This window comes from Xyrauchen texanus, chromosome 15, assembly GCF_025860055.1.
Source record: "Xyrauchen texanus isolate HMW12.3.18 chromosome 15, RBS_HiC_50CHRs, whole genome shotgun sequence".
Lineage (NCBI taxonomy): Eukaryota > Metazoa > Chordata > Actinopteri > Cypriniformes > Catostomidae > Xyrauchen > Xyrauchen texanus.
The window spans coordinates 2,886,395-2,902,588 of NC_068290.1; the positions used below are offsets into that span (position 1 = coordinate 2,886,395).

The 16,194-nt window shown below is 36.5% G+C and overlaps 1 protein-coding gene across 1 annotated transcript; it reads left to right on the top strand.

Annotated features, from left to right (window-relative positions):
• Positions 1–7,353: 7,353 nt before the first annotated feature.
• Positions 7,354–13,770, top strand: LOC127655751 (leukocyte elastase inhibitor-like). Its single transcript, XM_052143723.1, has 8 exons — positions 7,354–7,404; positions 7,639–7,815; positions 9,933–10,058; positions 10,228–10,389; positions 10,511–10,628; positions 12,432–12,574; positions 12,679–12,846; positions 13,142–13,770. The coding sequence occupies exons 2-8, from the start codon at positions 7,648–7,650 to the stop codon at positions 13,547–13,549; spliced, it is 1,293 nt and encodes a 430-aa protein (XP_051999683.1). The 5' UTR covers positions 7,354–7,404; positions 7,639–7,647; the 3' UTR covers positions 13,550–13,770.
• The last annotated feature ends 2,424 nt before the right edge of the window (positions 13,771–16,194 follow it).

Here is a 16,194-nt window from a genome sequence, read left to right on the forward strand (position 1 = left end):
CTTTTAACAATCAGTTCATTCAGTAGCAAACAATACAAGGTACACGTTTCAAATCCGGTCTGTGCTGAATGAATGTTACTTTACTGTAAAAATGTATACACAGCCATCACAATGTATGTTACACTTACCTTCCAACAAACTGACAAAAGCAATATAAAAAAAATACATGTTTATACAACATGATCAAAGAACACATCAAAAGTAGTTTACAGTTTTTACAACAATACTGTGGTTGCATTGTGGGAAAAAAAAACAACAACAAAAAATAACTATAAATGGAGATTTGAAATACACAAAATATTAATTAACATCAAGCCAGTCTTCAATATTTGTCCATAAATTTTCATCAACATTACAGTCAACGTCCTCATTGTTCAGGCACCGTGGGAAAAACCTTCTGGCATGGCAAATCCAGGCTTGACATTGCTCTGCAGTTATATCATTGCAAGCTTCATCCATGGCTTGAAGAAGGGTGGCATTCATACACCTTCCATCTCTATGTAGAGAAGAATTCCTCAATTGGGTTGAGCAAAGGGGAGTATGGGAGAAGATAGAGGGGCATGAACTGAGGATGCACCTGAAACCATTATCGAACCAGTTCTGCATGCAATTTTGAGAGTAAAACAGTATACTGCCAATATTTTACTACTATAAATGACATAAAACTGTGACAATTACATGTTGTCACATGTGAATAATTACTGTAGCATACTTACCGGTTTTCTTGGAAAAAAGTTCTGATGATAGAGCTGACAGTTGACCTTTGAAAGTTAGGCTGAACTAACATGGCAGCCTCTGTTAGTTCAGTACGCTGTCTTCTGCCTACATTTCTCTGAAGACCACCTCTTTGTTGAGGAGCACCACCACCTCTTAGTCTAGGCCCATGGCCATATCTTTATTGAGGAGCACCACCACCTCTTTGTCTAGGCCCATGACCACCTCTTTGTTGAGGAGCACCACCACCTCTTAGTCTAGGCCCATGGCCCCCTCTTTGTTGAGAAACACCACCACCTCTTTGTCTAGGCCCATGACCACCTCTTTGCTGAGGAGCACCACCACCTCTTAGTCTAGGCCCATGGCCACCTCTTTGTTGAGGAGCACCACCAACTCTTAGTCTAGGCCCATGGCCATATCTTTATTGAGGAGCACCACCACCTCTTAGTCTAGGCCCATGGCCATATCTTTATTGAGGAGCACCACCACCACCTCTTAGTCTAGGCCCATCGCCACTTCTTTGTTGAGGAGCACCACCACCTCTTAGTCTAGGCCCATGGCCACCTCTTTGTTGAGGAGCACCACCACCTCTTTGTCTAGGCCCATGGCCACCTCTTTGTTGAGGAGCACCACCACCTCTTAGTCTAGGCCCATGACCACCTCTTTGTTGAGGAGCACCACCACCTCTTTGTCTAGGCCCATGGCCATCTCTTTGTTGAGGAGCACCACCACCTCTTAGTCTAGGCCCATGGCCACTTCTTTGTTGAGGAGCACCACCACCTCTTAGTCTAGGCCCATGACCACCTCTTTGTTGAGGAGCACCACCACCTCTTTGTCTAGGCCCATGGCCATATCTTTATTGAGGAGCACCACCACCTCTTAGTCTAGACCCATGGCCACTTCTTTGTTGAGGAGCACCACCACCTCTTAGTCTAGGCCCATGACCACCTCTTTGTTGAGGAGCACCACCACCTCTTTGTCTAGGCCCATGACCATCTCTTTGTTGAGGAGCACCACCACCTCGTTGTCTAGGCCCATGGCCATCTCTTTGTTGAGGAGCACCACCACCTCTTAGTCTAGGCCCATGGCCATATCTTTATTGAGGAGCACCACCACCTCTTAGTCTAGGCCCATGGCCACCTCTTTGTTGAGGAGCACCACCACCTCTTTGTCTAGGCCCATGGCCACCTCTTTGTTGAGGAGCACCACCACCTCTTAGTCTAGGCCCATGACCACCTCTTTGTTGAGGAGCACCACCACCTCTTTGTCTAGGCCCATGGCCATCTCTTTGTTGAGGAGCACCACCACCTCTTAGTCTAGGCCCATGGCCACTTCTTTGTTGAGGAGCACCACCACCTCTTAGTCTAGGCCCATGGCCACCTCTTTGTTGAGGAGCACCACCACCTCTTAGTCTAGGCCCATGGCCACCTCTTTGTTGAGGAGCACCACCACCTCTTTTATGCAAGTTTCCTCTCTCTAAATGTCTATCCTGCTCCATGTTTGAACATTTCAAATTCTTACACACAGTTCTACTTATATGGTATCTAATTGTGATCATCAGGTGAAAGTAATTAGTAATATTTGGGATTATTATAATTGGTCTTTCTTGACAGAAATCTCTTATAGTAATTTGTAATTTACAAATTATCAGACAACAATCAGACCAGTTGAAAATCTATGGACATAATAAATGATTCATTGATTAAACATTAAGATCAGTTGAATTAAATGATAGACAAATGTATGATAAGAGATGCAAATCAAATGTTTGATATTGATAAGATTATGAAAGGCAGTTACTGTGAATGAATAGTTGATAGAGATGAAACACATATTATGTGTAGTGAAAAGGATACTTTTGTGATTTTATGTTTTGTACTAACACAGTTGGAAAAAGTGTATTTTTGATGATCTGTTGTGAGATTAGTACTGAGTTTTGAAAATGTACCACTTGCTTGTAAAAAATAAATAAATACAAATTTTGAAAATGTATATTTACAAAAGAAATGGCTCCCATTTACAATTATTGACACCATGTATTAAAGTATCAGTTTCACCTCATGATGTTGCTTGAGAGATTGAATAGAGTTTGCTGAGTTGGAATATAGACAAAGGATTTCACATTTTGTGGTCACTACTACAGTAACTCCCATACTTTCTATTGTGTTTTGTCATAGTTTCAATTACTTTACTATTATTCTAAAATGTGTGAAACACTTAACGGTACTAATGAAGAATGAGTAGGTGTGTCCAAACTTTTCATTGGAGGTGTTACACACAGACAATGTTTCATTGAAAGGATTTAAAGTGGCTTATAGTACATGCAGCAACATGATGTCATAAGATTTACATATATCAAAAGAATCTGGTTTGACAGCTGTGACATCACAACAAGCCCGTTTGAACTTGACCGTAAATGTTTACTGTAATGTGCATGTCAGAGTTTATCATTTGCATTTAAAAGTTTAATAAGTAACTAAAATATCAACTTCTGAGTTTGCAGATGACAATACACAATCAATTTGTAATCCTAAAAAGAATGTGTGGGTCAAAAAATGACTTTTTTCACATGGTCATCTTCCATCAGATATTCTAGAATTCCCCAATAAGGTTGTCTTTGATCATGTGAACTAGTTGTTTAATTTTAAAAGAGCGTTTGCATTAACACCTTAAGATTGCATATGTGGGTCAAAATAGATGTATGTATTTTTCTATCTATTTAATAGCATATACCGTTTTAAATATCATGCTTCAGATCAGATTTATATTTAGGAAGAAAATAAAAAGCAAGCTGTCTTTTAAACAGATGCTTTTATCAATCTACTGAGAAGCTATTACAGTGGCAGGTTTTTGCCCAAAAGTGCGTTCTAGGGAAGGAAAAGTTAGCTATGTGTTTTAGAGCTAAAAGCAGGGTTCCCACGGCCATTGATAAAGTAGAAATAATAAAGTAATGCTATTTAATAAAAATGCATTTTCTAGTTATTTTGCTCAGCTAAAGAAAATGCTCTTTGTTAGTGCAATGTCTATAAAATTATTTTTAAAAATCTTATCCATTAAGTGTCTAGAAAAGTCATTGAAATTCAAAAGGTGCAGGAACCCTGAAGGAGGCATGTGAAATAACCTGCAACCTTTCTACAGAAAGTTGTGGTTTGCTGAGTCAAATGTTGAAGTGTTGCTGCAATACTCGCTGCAGATGAAATACAGCGCAACACCCAGATAACACATCACAACTGTCAAGCACGGTGGTGACAACACCTAAATTTACTCTCAGAATACAGAATACAGTCACTCCCAAGATGAGTCACAACTATTTGTTTCATTTCAATTCATTGATATCAACTTTATTTAAACAGGAAAGTCACTTAACAACACGATTTGTATTTACAATGACAGCCGGTCTTAGCTGCTGTTAAAAGAGATTACACTTGAGTAAATTAGAAGTCTTTCATATAGTGGAAAAAATTATATTCAAAAAAATATTATTTATATATATATATATGTTGATTTTTTTAAATGTAGAGGCTTGCATAACAGATCAACTGCACTGAAAAACATTACTAATAATATTTACTTTTTTATTTGTACTATTTAATGGTATAAAATTAAGTTAAATCTACTTAATGTCATGTCATAATATTAATTAAAGTGAGTAGCGTAATAAATTAAACTTTCAAAATACATACTAACATGAATTTCATTTAAGTTTAAATTTAAATTTAAAAAGGTTCCCATATGGCATCACATAGAACTTAGAAAGATTCTATTATGGAACCATATTGAGCTTAAAGAGGTTCCCTATGACATCATATGGTACTTTAAAAGATTCTATTATGGAACCATATGGGACTTAAAGAGGTTCTAATAATATGTACTTGCATGTTTTTGCACACAGGTTTCCTAACTAAATTTGAATGGTATAAAATTAATTTAAATCTACTTAATATCATGTTATAATATTAATTAAAGTGAGTATCCTAATAAATTTAACTTTCAAAATACATACTTACATTAATTTCATTTAGTACAATTTTAATTAACATTTTATTGGAACATTTCACATATTAAACTGTCTTTATAATCTATTTATATACTCATATTTAATCATTGACCACATAATATACAGAAACCTTCCACAGGGAAGGTTAAAGCATGTTTTGTAGTCTATAACATCACATTGCATTACAGGGAACAGACAGACACAAATATGATGATGGTAACAAATTAAAAGGTCACTATTTTTTTTTATCATAAACAGGTAGTTTTGGTTCGAAAATAAACTTCTGACCTCACAAAACGAGAATTTACCAAACTAGAAAATTGTGTAAATAAACTTGCAAACAGTGAAATCATGCAAACTTATTAATTAGTCAAGCCCAGTGCATGATGGGAAACCCAGCTTCAAAAAGTTCAGTAAAATATACTCATTTTAATTACCGTTGAAATTTACTCAAATTAACGAATAAATTGACAAGGTTTTCTACTTAAGATTCATGATGTTGTATTGTAAATATAACAAACAATCAAAAATAATATTTACTTACTGTATAAGCTAGAGCTTTAATTTTTACATGTTTTAATTTAAGTTCAAATGTAGAATTTACTTAATATTTTCAAGTTTGTGCTTAAACTAACTTATTTAATGTACAAAGTACTCACCGGTAATCTTTTCTGTTATATTTACTCAACCACAAATTAACTTTTTTCAGTGTTTGACAAACATTTTTACAGTGCAATGAGAAAATATTAACTTTGTCAAATGCCAATAGAATTTTCATGTATTATGCATATCCTCTTTGGGATTTGTTTATTGAACTATTATTGGTTACTGCAATAATGTTAATGTATTGATTTATTTGATATTGATTTAGAGAAACATTTGTATTTATGCATATGTAACAATAATGTTTATGTTTCAAAAATGGTCAAAGTTATGGTCCATAAGCATTGGCTCGACACTCTTTAAAACTTTAACGGGTTGTTGACTTGCCTGTATGGATCTTTGGATAATAAAAAGTTCATGATGAATATCTGTTCTTCTGATAAATGTTTTAATAGCTGGTTTCTTAACCCGTAAAGCTCTGAAGGTTTTTAAAGATGTCCAGTTTCAGTGACATGCACAAAATTTATGATTTATAACTCTAAAAATAATAATAATAAAATTGGGTCAATTGTTTGGTTTTATTTTAAAGAAACTTATCACATTTTTGAGTTATATTGATTATTATTAATTATGAGAATCTCAGCCTAAGAAACTGATGAAAAATCAAATAAAGAACTTTTTTTTCTTTTTTTTCATAGTTTTCTGATTTGAAATTATATATCTCTGGCTGTAAATAAGGTAGCATTACTAAAATAATTCATCCTAGTGTCCAAAAATGTCTCCAAGTATCAAAAAGCCTCTCCAAACAAATAAAATATAATAATTGTACATAAGAACTAATTACACATGCAAATACAATAATTACTAAAGGTATGCTTTCTTTTGAAAGCATGCAGACATGAGTAATGAGATCTCATTCAGTTCCATTCTGTGTCATTTGAGCCATCACTGAGTCTGTGTGATGTACTTGGCGCCATCTCCTGGTGGCCATGTGTAACTACAGTGAACGATCCTCTCTGCCCATATTTGGATGACTTTCACCTCTGGTTGCAGTGATTTGAATCCCAGTACAATTGCTTTAGCGTTCTGTGATTCTGCACAACGTACTACATCATTTTCACTGAAGTCATCTGATCCTGGAAAGCTAACGTATTTTTAGCCAGATAGCAGCACGTTATGTGATGTGTGCACATTGTGCTTTGTGTGGATCATCTAATGATCTATGCATCTGGTTACTTTGTAATGGTTGATAATGGAAGGTGATATTTTATGTTCTGTTTATTGATCGTGAAGTTATTAGTGAAAACGCAGCTTATAAGCAACACCTGTTTACATGCTACAAGTATGTCAAAGACATACACATAGCTATTACTTGCTATATTACTTGATGTTTGTATTCTACTCTTTGAGAGCAGTTTTGGTCCTAATGCTGACATGCATTGGAAATTAAAACAATACCTATTTTGTGTTAATCAAGAGTGTAGTTATTAATGTTTTGATCATTATTTTTTTCTCGGCAGGCCAATAAGGGTTAATGCACCAGTATGGTCTGAAGAGTTCAAGAATAAAATGTTATTTATAGGATTTTGGAAAGGTTCTCCTGTGGCATCAGGCTGGAACCCATTTTGCTTCTAAGTGGACTGTTAGTGTGATTAGTGAAGATAAACCAGACTATCAAGAACCATCTTGAACTGTATAACAATGATCCACTCAATTTGAGTTTTCAGGTGTTCCAAAAGTATAAAAGTATCAATATAGGCTATTATAAAAGAAACATACGTTTAATTAGAGGGGAAATTGTTACTTTTTAAGAAAATAAAAAGTTTTGGCCATTTTCTGTTGATGTACAGAATGTTCATGTGGCAATTTGTCCTCAAAACTCACTTTTTTGGAGCTATTTTATGTCACAGTTAGGAAACTGTTCCACAGAAAATTAAACATGTGCTTGCTTCATTCTTCCAGGGCTGGGTTTGGATTGGGCTGGGCATTTTAGGGCGAGGCCATCGAGTATTTAAATGAAACCCATGACAGACACACCTCATTCCCTTTCGGCACACAAGGACATTTTTGTCTCTACTGAGTAATTCAAGGTAACGTTTATATTTAAATCCCTACAGTATGTTTCTCTATGCAGTTTAGACTGTATCCTGCACAGAAATATACTTTATTGATCAACTAGAACTATTGATCGAAGACATTTAGATCCCACTTGTGTTTACTTACTGTATGTATTATGGACCATGTATACTGTTTGTACATAATCTCTATATGTCTCTCTCTCTCTCTCTCTCTCTCTCTCTCTCTCTCTCTCCTGCTATTGTTAGCTTGTGAAAATGGAGTCTTTGGCTGCTGCAAACACACAATTCTCCCTCAACCTGTTTAAGAAGATCAGTGGAGGAAACGCATCAGGAAATGTCTTCTACTCTCCTCTCAGCATCTCCTCCGCTCTGGCCATGGTGGCGCTTGGAACAGCAGGAAATACACAAGCTCAAATCTTAAAGGTGATGTCCCTTATTTACACTTTTTAAGGGGACTTTTTCTTTCAGTTAATGTGCCTTGACCACATACACCCCAACCTGACTTTTGAAAGATGTTAAAGGGATCATATCGTACCATTTTTAACTACTTAAGGTTTTCCCTGAGGTCCAGTTATAGTCTTAGAAAAGTCTTTTGCCCCAAAAAACAGTCCTAAATGTACTTTTCCATCCTCTCGCTTTGATTGTTGTTGTGCCTTTAAGTCTTCTACAGTATGTTAACGTCCAGTTTGTCTGAGAAATGAGCAACAGCTCTTTGCTGCACTTCCACACAAGATGTGATTTGCTGTCAGGGTTAAAATAGATCTATAAATTGAATATAAATCTTCAATAAGAGTCTCTTTGAAAAGCCACGAGACAGATTCATGAAAACAGTCTGTGCTGAAGTGACTGCCACTCAAAAGATCAGACGGAAATTATACAGGATCTTTTCTAAAACAAAAAAACAACAGAAAAAGCAAAAATTTTGTTATTTTAAAGTTTTGCTCCTATTCGTTTTTCTGGCGTTTAAGGCCAATTTACACTTGTGTGTCAAACCTACAGCTTAGGCTACGCGTAGCTAAGGTGGTCATGGCATAGATTGGTCCCATTTGGGTAACACTTTATTTTAGGGATCAGAAATTAGACAGTAATTAATTACTAATAATTGGATTTGTAAGAGACTAGTTGACCATTGTTTGCTGAGTTATTACCCTTGAATAATAGCCTCGCCCTCTTTACATTAGTTTTTTCCTAACAATTAATTTATTATATACCAATAGCTAGTAAGGTGCAAAATACATCCTTTATAGGTTCTCATTACATTGTGTGAATGTGCAGCATATACTGTAAGTATAAAATAAATATAGAAGGCTTAGTGTCATAGCTACAAAAAGCATCTTCTTTGCGCATAGTGTTAGATGCTATTTGCACCCCTTTAAATACTTTAATTAAATACTACCATACAGTATAGGGGTAATGGGTAACCAGAGACCATGCATGAGGAGGACAAAAGAAGTAGCATATTTCAAAAATTATTTTAAAATCTGTCTATCGTGTTACATTGTATTTGGGCGCGTTTTAATCGGGAGCATCTGCTGTTTTTATTTTCTGTTTATATTTCATGAAGTTAAAATCGAAAACAGAAAAAAGCTTCATGTATGCTTATTATTATTAAGGTTAAATAAATTAATAGTTAATCCTATTGCCTATATGCATTGTAAAGTCCAGCTTCTAAGCTTTAAAAAAACATTTTGTGTTGATCAAGCATGTAGTTATTAATTGATGCCTTTAGGAATAACATGGTCAGACCTGTGATCAAATGTATTTACTTGATGTCACAAACTTTCAGAAAGTTCGGAAAAGTGTGGTGGTGGTGGCGTAGTGGGCTAAAGCACATAACTGTTAAGCAGGAGGTTGCTGGTTTGATCCCCACAGCCACCACAATTGTGTCCTTGAGCAAGTCACTTAACTCCAGGTTGCTCCGGGGGGATTGTCCCTGTAATAAGTGCATATTCGCTTTGGATAAAAGCGTCTGCCAAATGCATAAAAATGTAAAAAGTTGTTTTTGCAGCATAGTTTCAATAATGCTCTTTTTGACTGGTGAGGAAGTTTTGAGTTCTGAAACTTACAGTAGGCCTTTGTTTTCATAGGACAATTTGATCAGTATGATAATTCACTCTGTGTGGCCATCGTGTGTTTATTTTCCTGTAAAACTGAGCCCTTTTTGGACCTGTTCAGGCATGGCTTTTCATGACCTCATATTGAAGTTGAGTCAATTGCAGGGTAGGACACAGGAAAAGATGCTTTCATTCTGGGTTGGACCTTTTAGGTTGTTAAGGATTCACAGTTATGACAAAGGCCTACACAGGTATGAGAATACAGGCACGCCCACTGCACATACTTGAGAAAGCATGTTAATCATTTACAACATTCAGATGAAGTTCAACAACGTGTTTTTGATGGACTGTTCATAAAATTGTTCCTTTGGTCCCGGCCAATCTTGTGTACTTGGTTCAATTATTTAAAGGGGAATATTAGTAGTGTATTTGCGATAGATGTTTGGGTTATGAGACTAAGATTTCTATCAAAACTATGCTATATAGGTCCTGGGCATTCTCAATCCTGTCAAACCTGGCACCACGACTCCAGCTCCTGGACCATCAATGCAACAACAGGCCCAGAAACCTCAGTTACCTGCCGGCATCAAGATGCAGGGTTGCGTCCCAATGGTACAGTTTGAACATATGCATGACACACTAATCTAAAGACATCCATAGCAATAACAGTGTTTGGTGTATTTGCTTACAGATCAAGAATGAGTATTTTGCCTTGTGTCTTGCTTTTGTAGATTTCTACATATCTCAATCTGATTGTGTTTGATTATGTTGATTCAAACAGAAACCTCCAATTCAACCTCAGCCGTCACCTGAACACAAAACTGAGGATAACCCTCATTCAGCCTTTAACAAACTCATGAGTGAGCTGAACAAACCGGGAGTCCCGTACAAGTTGAGCCTTGTTAATCGCCTCTATGGAGAGCAGTCTTACCAGTTTGTTGAAGTAAGGCCAATTTATTCACTGAGAAACAAATATTTCTATGCTTGCCCATGTCAATAAAAGGTTCTGGAAATTTTCGCAGCACTAATATGACTTTTATCTCGACTGATATGTTATTTCATAGAAATTCCTTAGTGACACAAAAAAATACTACCAGGCTGGACTGGAGAAGGTGGACTTTAAAAATAATGCATCGGCTGCACGTGTCAACGTCAACAACTGGGTGGAGAAAAACACACAAGGTTAAAAAACAAGCTTGAACCTTTGTTGAATTTTAATGTTACTCTCATTTTTAAAACATAAAGGTTGTTTGCAATGCCTTTGCAGGCCATTTTACTATGTAGGGTTCTTCAGATTTATGGTTCTTTAGAGGTTTAATACAGTTCTGGATTATAACCAAAAGTTTTTCAGAACAGGTTTTTGGTTGTATCATCCATTATAAGAGAAAGTGCACTAGTACATAGGGGGTTTCTAAAGAACCATAGAACCTAAAAATGTTCTCCAGTGGCATCATAGGAACTTAAGAAGGTTCTCATATGGAACCATATGGAAGTTTAAAAGGTTATATTATAGAACCATGTGAGACTTAAAAAGGTTCCCATATGGCATCATATATAACTTAAAATATTCTATTATGGAACCATATGAGATTTAAAGAGGTTCCCCTTATGCATCATATGAGACTTTAAAAGATTATATTATGGAACCATATGTGACTTAAAAAGGTTCTCATATGGCATCATATATAACTTACAAAGATTCTATTATGGAACCATATGGAACTTAAAGAGGTTCCCGAAGAGCATCATATGGGACTTTAAAAGATTCTATTATGGAACCATATGGAACTTAATGAGGTTCCCCTATGACATCATATGGGACTTAAAAGATTATATTATGGAACCATATGGGACTTAAAGTGGTTCCCCTATGACACCATATGGGACTTAAAAAGTTCCCATATGGCATCATATATAACTTAAAAAGATTCTATTATGGAACCATATGGAACTTCAAGAGGTTCCAGAATGGCATCATATGGGACTTTAAATGATTCTATTATGGCATCATTTGGAACTTAAAAAGTTCCATTATGGAACTATATGGAACTTAAAAATGTTCCCCTATGGCATCAAATAGAACTTAAATGTATAGTTGACCCAAAAATAAATTCCTTTCATCATTTAATCACCCTCATGCATCCCAGATGTGTATGACTTTCTTCACGTGAGACTGAATATGAACAAAGATTTTTAGAAGAATATCTCAGCTCTGTAGCTTCAAACAATGCAAGTAAATTGGGTCCAAAACTTTGAAGCTACAAAAAGCACATAAAGGTAACATAAAAGTAATCCATATAACTCCTGCGGTTAAATGAGTGTCTTCTGAAGCAATATGATGGGTGTGGGTGAGAAACAGATACAATTTGAAGTCCTTTTTTACAATAAATCTCCACTTTCACTTCCACATTCTTCTTCTTTTGTTTTTGACTATTCGCATAAATGGTGCATATCGCCACCTACTGGGCAGGGATGAGAATTCATAGTACAGAACGACTAAATATTGATCTGATTCTCACCCACACCCATCATATCGCTTCTGAGGACATGCATTTAATCGCTTGAGTCGTTTGGATTATTTTTATGCTGCTTTTATATGCTTTTTGGTCCTTCAAAGTTCAGACCACCATTCAGTTGCATTTTATGGACCTTATGGACATTTTATGAGATATTCTTATAAAAATCTTCCTTTGTGTTCAGCAAATCTGGGATGGCATGAGATGAGTAAATGATGAGAGAATTTAAATTTTTGGGTAAACTATTGCTATAAAAGATTCTATTGTGGAACCATGTGGAACAGTTCTCCTGTGGCATCGGGCTGTGAATCCCTTTTTTAGAACCTTTATTCTTTGTATATTCAAATTGGGATATTATAAGTTTAGTTTTATTTTGGCCCAACAAAAAAAATACAGTGTTTGTTACTAATAAAATATGCTATATTTTTTATTTGACTTGTAGTACAATTAATGTCCATTTGTATGATAGGGAAGATCAAGAACTTGCTACCAGACGGGTCCGTCGACGGAAGGACCAAAATGGTTTTGGTGAATGCCATCTACTTCAAAGGCAACTGGATGCTACAATTCAAAAAGGACTCCACTAAGGAGCTGCCGTTTAAACTGACCAAGGTGAGATTCCATGTTCTTGTTGTTTTGAAAGTGATTGTTCTGCAACACTCATCATATATGCATGATGGGCTGTTTTACTGTATGTTTGCATTGATGGTTGGCAGGCTCTGACAAAGCCAGCCCAGATGATGCATCAGACGGACCGGTTTCCTTTGGCCATCATCCCAGAGGTCAACTGTCAGGTCCTGGAGCTCCCATATGTTGGGAAGAGTCTAAGTATGCTGATCATCCTTCCAAATCAGATAGAAGATAACACCACTGGCCTTCAAAAGGTGAGACAAGTGCTTTTTTAACCTTAGTGGTTTTCAAAGCGTTTTACACTGTGACTCATTCACCCATTCACACTCACACTCATACACCAATGATGGCAGAGCTGCCTGCCATTGGGAGCAACTTGGGGTTCAGAGTCTTGCCCAAGGACACTTCAGCATGTGGAGTCGTGTGGGCCGGGAATCCAACCGCCAACCCTGCGATTAGTGGCTGAACCACTCACCCCACAGTCGGTGTCTCATTTCTCAGAATTTAAATTTTTGGCTGAATTATTCCTTTAACGTGTCTCTTTTTCAGTTGGAGGGAGCAATAACCTACGAGAAGCTCATGGACTGGACCAAACCTGAACGGATGGACGAACAGAAGGTTCAGATCGCTCTTCCCAAATTCAAGATGGAGGAGACCTATGACATGAAGACTCTTCTGGTCAGCATGGGGATGGTGGATGCATTTGACGCGCAGAAGGCAAACTTTTCAGGCATGTCTCCCAACAACGATCTGGTGCTGACAAAGGTGATTCATAAATCCTTTGTTGAAGTGAACGAGGAAGGCACAGAAGCAGCTGCAGCCACTGCCGCCATTGTGGCGACGCGCAGTTTAGTAGAGCCACCGCCGACCTTTATTGCAGATCACCCCTTCCTGTTCTTCATCCGACACAATCCCACCAAGAGCATTCTCTTCTACGGACGCTTCTGCTCTCCTTGAGATCCTTCAACCCTTGAGATCCTACTAGCATGTTTAGTTGCTGATGGTTGTCCTTCGGATTGAGTTACGGTAGAAAGATCATTCTAGATTATAGGTTACTATTAGGGAATGCATACTGCATCTCTGGTGTTTTCTCTACTAAATAAACTTGTATTAAATGAATCCGGAGCAAAATTGTCTGTTTGTATTTACTGTAAACATAATAAAAACATTTATAAGTCTGTCAAGACTGGCCTAAAGAGTCATACTTTCAGATATAGATACTTTATTGTAATGGTTAATCTTTTTTTCATACAGAAAATGGCTTTCAAACACAAATCAACCCTGTAAAATATCCACTAGATCAAAAAGTGTGATATAACTAGCCCTGGTCTCCTCTTTAGACACTTAAATCACATTTTAAATGTCTGAATATCTTTTAAGCTTGGGACCGACACCTTTTTCACGCACCGATAATCAGAAAAGGTTCCTGATGCTAATCCATCTATATGTTCTTTCATGTCAAGGCTACTGCAGTAAGTACTGTAAATGTTATATCACCCTCTTGTGGTCTCCCAAAGCTATTACGCCAGACTACATTAAACAAAAGGCCAACTGACAAAGCAAACAAATTAGGCTTCTGATTTAAATGTCGGCTAACGGTAATATTCTGATGCCTCAAAAACATGTTGCTGATCAATAATCGATGTATCAATATTTTATTGGAACACATTTTTATTTTAGTCTTTGCATTACATAATTATTATTATAATATCATATGAAACCAAGTAGCATCTGCAAACAAATGATGCTATGTATGTTTTCAGAATTAATTTTAATTAATTATAGAGCCGTTTTTGCTCAATGACTTTAAACTTTTTGGTGTCGCGGTGATTTTGGGTGGATGTATGAGCTGAAGTTCCTCTCAGGTTCATATAGTTGTAGTTCAGTCTAACTGATATTTTTTATTTGTATTTTTTTTTTTGCATATAACCTTTGACAATACATGTTATTCCAAAGTATCTTTATAAAAATATAAAAAAATTGAAAATGTAAAAAAAAAAAATAACTAGCGTTTCGATCTTGCATGAAAGTTTTTTTCGCTCTTTATTATTATTAATATTATTATTATTTTAGGTTGCTTTCATATTTTCTTATCAATGACACTATTTTTTAAAGGTGCATTCAATAACGTTTCTCTTTGTTATCTTGGATGCAGCATCATTTAATATCAATAGTTTTCAGTGTCTGATGTCATTGTAGAAATGTAGTATTCACAGTCAGCCATGATGACTTTAATCAATGAGTGAAAGTGTCCAATAACAGGACGGTTACTGAGATTAAGTGAGTAGTACTCAGCTGGTCATGTGACTCCAACATGGCTGCCCCCATGTGCGGACCCTCTCCATGTAGAATAAAGGTTGCTGATATGACTGGAGTCTTCATTTTAATGTGACATGATTTTCTGCATATATTGCACATTTACAATTCATGTCTTTGGGACATTAGCCTTTTTTAATGAGGAACAAACGACTGAGTGCATCTTTAATTTTAAGTCTTGGTACTGAAACATAAGCAATGTCCATTCACAGCTTCACCACCAGAAGGCGACAGAGCTCTTTTCTCAAGAGGTCCACCGCGGGCCTGTTTGTCTCCACGTGACGTAGAACAAAATGTACAGAAAGTGTTCTTCTTCTGTTGGAAACACACACGTGTCACATGCTGAGACTTTGTCTTCATGTATGTGTCTGCCACTGATACTGTTGAGGGTGCAGTTCTGGTTTTGCCTTAGCTACAACCTCCAGACACCATAGTGCATTCCTTCCCCTTTATTTTGCTGTTGCTCTTTTATGTCAAGCAACTATTTTGGGCATGCTGTAGGTCAAGAGATCATCAATGAAGGGATATTAATGATTAAAGCAGGGTTAAAACACTTGTGTTAATGTATACACCCTATATGGGCAGTACTCTAAGAGTACTCTTGTGTTTAATGCACTTGAGGCAGATAGAGGTCTTGGTCACCTATGGATTGACAACAGACAAAGAACAGTATGTGCACAAAGTAAGGTGGGGGTAAGATGCCCCATATAAAAGCAGTGATGAATTGTAGCATGTTTAGGATGATAATGCATCATCCGATATTTTATTAGGGCAAATAAATGGAAATAGTTTGATTTAGTTGCTACAGCATAGAATAAATGAATCATGCAAAGAGGCCGCCCCAAATGTCAATGTTTAATTTTCTGCTGTACTACCTGTATAAGTTATGGCAAATAATAAAGATATTTGAAACGTAACTTTACGAGTCAAGAAATAGTCTAGAACTCCTATGTCATGGTATTACCATTAACTATTTTAATGGCATGTTTCTTCTTCTTCTGCTTCTTCTTCTTCTTCTTCTTTTTTCTCAATAGAGCCACTTTGACAATGTGCATGCCATACCATAACAATAGCACTTCCCCAAGGTTACACATAGTTGGAACTGAATCAGCACGTGTCTGTTTTTAGGACTGTGACAAGACAAAACTCCATAAGATGTGGATTAATGGAGAAACCAACCAAACTCACTGTGGGGGCCAGTTCCCCTCTGACTAAACCGCATGAATATAATGCCAATATTACTTATGTATAGTACAAGTCATTGTTTAAAATTATTAAACAATGTC

Bases quoted from the DNA above. Each gene is read 5' to 3' on its own strand.
- LOC127655751 (XM_052143723.1), top strand. From the start codon at position 7,648: ATGGAGTCTTTGGCTGCTGCAAACACACAATTCTCCCTCAACCTGTTT. The intron at 10,059-10,227 runs GTACAGTTTGAA...TGATTCAAACAG, and splicing joins TGCAGGGTTGCGTCCCAATG to AAACCTCCAATTCAACCTCA. The intron at 10,390-10,510 runs GTAAGGCCAATT...GTTATTTCATAG, and splicing joins AGTCTTACCAGTTTGTTGAA to AAATTCCTTAGTGACACAAA.